Source organism: Tupaia chinensis, unplaced genomic scaffold (genome assembly GCF_000334495.1).
Source record: "Tupaia chinensis unplaced genomic scaffold, TupChi_1.0 Scaffold000377_2, whole genome shotgun sequence".
Lineage (NCBI taxonomy): Eukaryota > Metazoa > Chordata > Mammalia > Scandentia > Tupaiidae > Tupaia > Tupaia belangeri.
The window spans coordinates 2865108-2869541 of record NW_006159876.1 but is presented as its reverse complement, the minus strand read 5'-3'; the positions used below and the strand labels follow the sequence as shown (position 1 = coordinate 2869541).

At 51.0% G+C, this 4434-nt stretch overlaps 1 protein-coding gene across 1 annotated transcript in view; it reads left to right on the top strand.

The window, feature by feature from the left end:
* The window catches only part of MAP2K1 (mitogen-activated protein kinase kinase 1), a 108632-nt gene that overhangs the window by 4065 nt on the left and 100133 nt on the right, over positions 1-4434 (top strand). The window contains exons 2-3 of the mRNA XM_027773822.1: positions 354-534; positions 650-737. Of these exons, the coding sequence (XP_027629623.1) occupies positions 354-534; positions 650-737 (269 nt within the window). The remainder of the gene's footprint in view (positions 1-353; positions 535-649; positions 738-4434) is intronic.

Below are 4434 nucleotides of genomic sequence, written 5' to 3'. Positions count from 1 at the left end.
CGCGGGAGCGCGAGTCTGTGTGCGCGGCGCGCTGGCTCCGCTCGGGTTCGTCACGTACGTCTCGGCTGGCAGGGGGCGAGGGAGTCCTGGCCGCCCAGACACCGGTGACTAAGCACTGATTGTGCTCCTGCCTCGGACCGCTCAGTGCACCCGGCGGGGCTTGGTGTCCCTCGCCTTCCCCGACCCCTCCGGCCATCGCTGCCTACTGCCCAGTCTTCTCTCGAGAAAATGAAAGCTGGTCCAACCCTCCTCCCTCGCCCCAGCTGCTTTCTAAACGCGATCCTCTGGGGTTCTGGTCTGCTGCGGAGAGGAGGCAGACGTCTTGTAGATGTGATCGTGTTTGCGCCTTTGAGGTCGGCTCCGGAGTGCAGAGGAGTTGGGACCAGCGCGCCGCGTCCTCCCCTTCGTGCCTGACACCTGTGGGGCCGGCTCGCCTCATTGCCAGCCGGCTGCCTGGCCAGCCCCGTGCGTACGCGGACTTCCTCTTGCTGACCGGGGACTCCAGGTCCTTGGCCTTCTTCCTGGAACCGTCGTGCTCCAGGCAGGCAGCTTTCCTCTTCATCTGACTTCATTCATTCGACAGATCCTCTTCTCACCAGGGACTCCAGCTTTCCCTGCCTGACGGGGAGCCCTTCGCTCTTCAGCTGAGGCGTGAACGCCACGACTGTGGACATCCCACAGGTGTCCGCATCCGCAGCTCCCAGTCTTGCCCACAAGCCAGTACTTGGTTTCCTTAGGTAACCACGAGGCTATTTCATGGCGGTTTCTGGGGAAATAACTGGACGAGAGGGGATTCTTAATCTCTGACCTGCACACTGGAGGCTAGGAAGCCGGTGGTGAAATGAGTAGAGCAGGTTTGGACCTTTGCTTTGATGATTTCTGTAACCTCCCTCTCCTGGGACCTGTTGGCTTGGTGACTGTCCGTCTGGATGATGATCAGAGGCTGAGGGTGGAACTGTGATTTGAACTCAGCCACGTTCTTTTTTTTTTGAGAAGTTTTTGCTGTAGGGCACATGTGCTCGCCAGAAAGAGAGACAGAGAGACAGACAGAGAGAAATCACCCCAGGGAGGATGGCCACGCTGCAATCCCTTCTCCATTCTCCTCTCAAGATCTTGGAAATGCACGCACTTGCGCCTGGCATGAGTTTAAGCTACCGGGGCTGGGACTCAAACCGCGGTGGACTACATGAGAGTCCACAGACACAGTCATCACACTAACTGCTGGTCACAGTCAGGTTCTTCAGACCAGCTCTGAACAGACCCCCTTCATTTAAGAAAAAAAATTTTTTTACGTTTTTGCCCTAGGGCACGTGAGCTCACCTGAGAGAGACAGAGCGAGGGAAAGTGAGAAATCACCCCCCCAGGGGATGGCCAGGCTGCAGTCCCTTCTCCTGGGATTTTGAGCATGCTTGCACACACGCCTAGTGTGACTTCCAAGCCACCAGGACTCCAACCACAGCACCCCAACCACCATACCACCTGCTGGCCCCTTTAATTTTAATTTTTTAATTTGTTAGCAGGCATATGCACTCACCAGAGAGAGAGAGAACAAATGTTACAAAGCACTCCCTGTTGGGGGTGGTCATGCCGTAATGCCATTCTCCATTTTTCCTTTCAGGATTTTGGAAATGCATGTATAGATGGCTGGCATGTTTTTCTTTTTCTTTTTAAAAATTATTTTATTTAACTTTATTTATTTTAATTTGACCAGAGAGGGACAAAGAGAGAGAGAGAGAGAGAGGGAAAGTAAGAAAGCAAACCGCCAGGTCTAGGACTTGAACCGTGGCTGGCCGTATGGGAATCCAATGCCCTTAAGCACCACACCACCTGCCAGCCCCGCCTGGCATGTTTTTCAAGACATAAGGTCTAGAGGACCAGCAGTTAGCATAATGGCTATGTTGCTGGCCTCCCACGTAGTCGACCGCAGTTTGCGTCCTGGACCTGGTGGCTTAAAACTCATGCTGGGCACGTGTGTGTGCGTGCCCAAGAGCCCGAGAGGAGGAGAATGGAGGAGAAGGGATTGTGGCATAGCCATCCCCTCTGGGGGGTGATTTCTTGCTTTCTGTCTCTCTGTCTCTCTCTGTCTGGCGAGTGCACGCGCCCTATAGCAAAAAAAAAAAAAAAAACACCAAAAACAAGACCTCTTAAAAACAAAAGACATAAGGTCTAGGACTTGAATCACGGTCAGCCACATGGGATCCAGGCACCTCAGCACTGCCACCAGCAGGGCCCAGTCTCCCTTCCTGAGGCTCCTCCTCTGTGCTGCCCTGTCTGTTGTGCATGACCCCCTCATTGCAGGCCTGCTTCTGGCCAGCCCCTGTGGGTATGCGATTTCCTCTTGTGGAGGGAGACTTGGTCCCATGATACTGACCTGTACCGGTTGGTGGGTTGCATTGCAAACGTTCCTTAAGTTTCTGTGTGCAGTATTTTACTGTCTTAAAACAGAAAGTCCTCCCCACTTCCCCAGAGCAGGGGATTCCTTAGTAATCGTTGCTGTTGTTTTTTTTTTTTTGAGAGGTTTTTGCTATAGTGCACGTGCGCTTGCCAGACAGACAGAGAAAGAGAGATAGAAATTGAGAACTCACCCCCCAGGGGGGATGGCCACGCCACAATCTCTTCTCCTCCATTCTCCTCTCGGGATCTTGGGCACGCACGCACACACACCCATTGCTGTTTGTTTTCAAGGCGCGTTCTGACCACAGTGGATTCTGGCTGAATGTTATGGTCTGAGCATCTTTTTTCCTGTTTGACTGGAGGTGGATACGGAGTGGGAGTACCTGTTGTCATTCTGCTGCTTGTATGACACCACAGCTGTATTGAGGCAAGGGGAAGGAATTTCATGGGAAGAAAACCAAAACGGTATGAGGAGGATAAGAAACAAGCCTGGAGCTGCTGGCAGAAAACTTCGGGTGCGACTGGAAGGTTCCAGATGGTGGTTAAGGGCTTGGGCTCCAGAGTCAGCCTAGCTTGACGCCTGGCAGTGTTACTACTTGTGGTTTTGTGACCTGGGAGAAATCTCTTAGTCTCTCCAGTGCGTAGGTTTAATTTTTTCATCTGCTGAAATTGGCTGATAATAGAACCTGTTTGGGATGGTTGTGAAGATTAAATGAGCTAGTCAACCTAAATGTTGGCTGCTGGCCGGGTGAGTGTCTAGAAAGTCGAAGGAGGGTCCAGCAGGTGTCATCGCGGTTCAGGTGCTGGACTACCACAGGGGCAAGCACAGTTCGAGTCCCAGACCTGGCAGCATGCTTTCTCATTTTCCCTATGTCTCTCTCTGATGTGCACACATGCCCAATAGCAAAATAAATAAATAAATAAATAAATAAATAAATAAATAAAAAGTAAAGAATAACAGCATTTTTAAAATGAAAGAGAGAAGGCTGAAGGAATTGCAAGGTAACTCTCACTGGCGGGGGGGGGCGGGGCTGGTCCTTCGTTTCTGACAGATACTGCTCCCTAGCTGAGCTCCCTGAGCCACCCGCATCTACCTCGGCGACTCACTGCTGTGTTACAATAGGAGGCATCTTGGTGTAGGCTGCCCTAGACAAACAGGGACTGTTCCCCGACACTTCCTAGCACGAATGAGGGCAAGGCTGTACACATCTTCATCCTTCACCTCCAACATATTTCTCGAGCAGTTTCCCCTCTCTGGGGCTGCCCGCAGGGAGGACTTTCTTGCTCTGGTGATTTCTCTGATTAGACCAGGGCACAGTGGTAAACATGAGAGACGCTGAACTGAAGAAAAGAAAGCCTATTGACAAGAAGGAGCTCTTGGTGCCAGATTGGCAAGGTCACTTCAAGATTGACCTCTAACAGGAATGACCTGGAGATGGAGCTGGGCAGTCTGGGACCTGAAGTTTATGCAAGTTCTGGGTGTCCTCAAAGAAAAAGGATGCAAAATAGTTTTCTTTCTTTCTTTCTTTTTTTTTTTTTTTAATAATTATTTAACTTTATTTATTTATTTATTTTAATTTGACCAGATTGAGACAGAGTGAGATCAAGAGAGAGAGAAAGTGCGAAAGCAAGCCACCAGGTCCGGGCCTCAAACCACATTCACCCATGTGGGAGTTCAGCGCCCTTAACCACCATGCTTCCTTCTGGTCTTGCAAAATAGCTTTCTTTCATGAATTGTACAAATATGTGAGCATATTGCCAGGGTCCTAAGCTCTAGAATGACATAAATTAGAAATAAGGTATTATTCCTGTTTAAAATGTGTTTCTGGTGGGAACCAGCAGTTAGCGTAATGGCTATGTCGCTGGACTCCCACGTAGTCGACCGCGGTTCGTGTCCCGGACCTGGTGGCTTAAAACTCACGCCGGGCGCGTGTGCGTGCGTGCCCAAGATCCCGAGAGGAGAATGGAGGAGAAGGGATTGCGGCGTGACCATCCCCCCTGGGGGGTGATTTCTTGCTGTCTGTCTCCATGTTTCTTCGT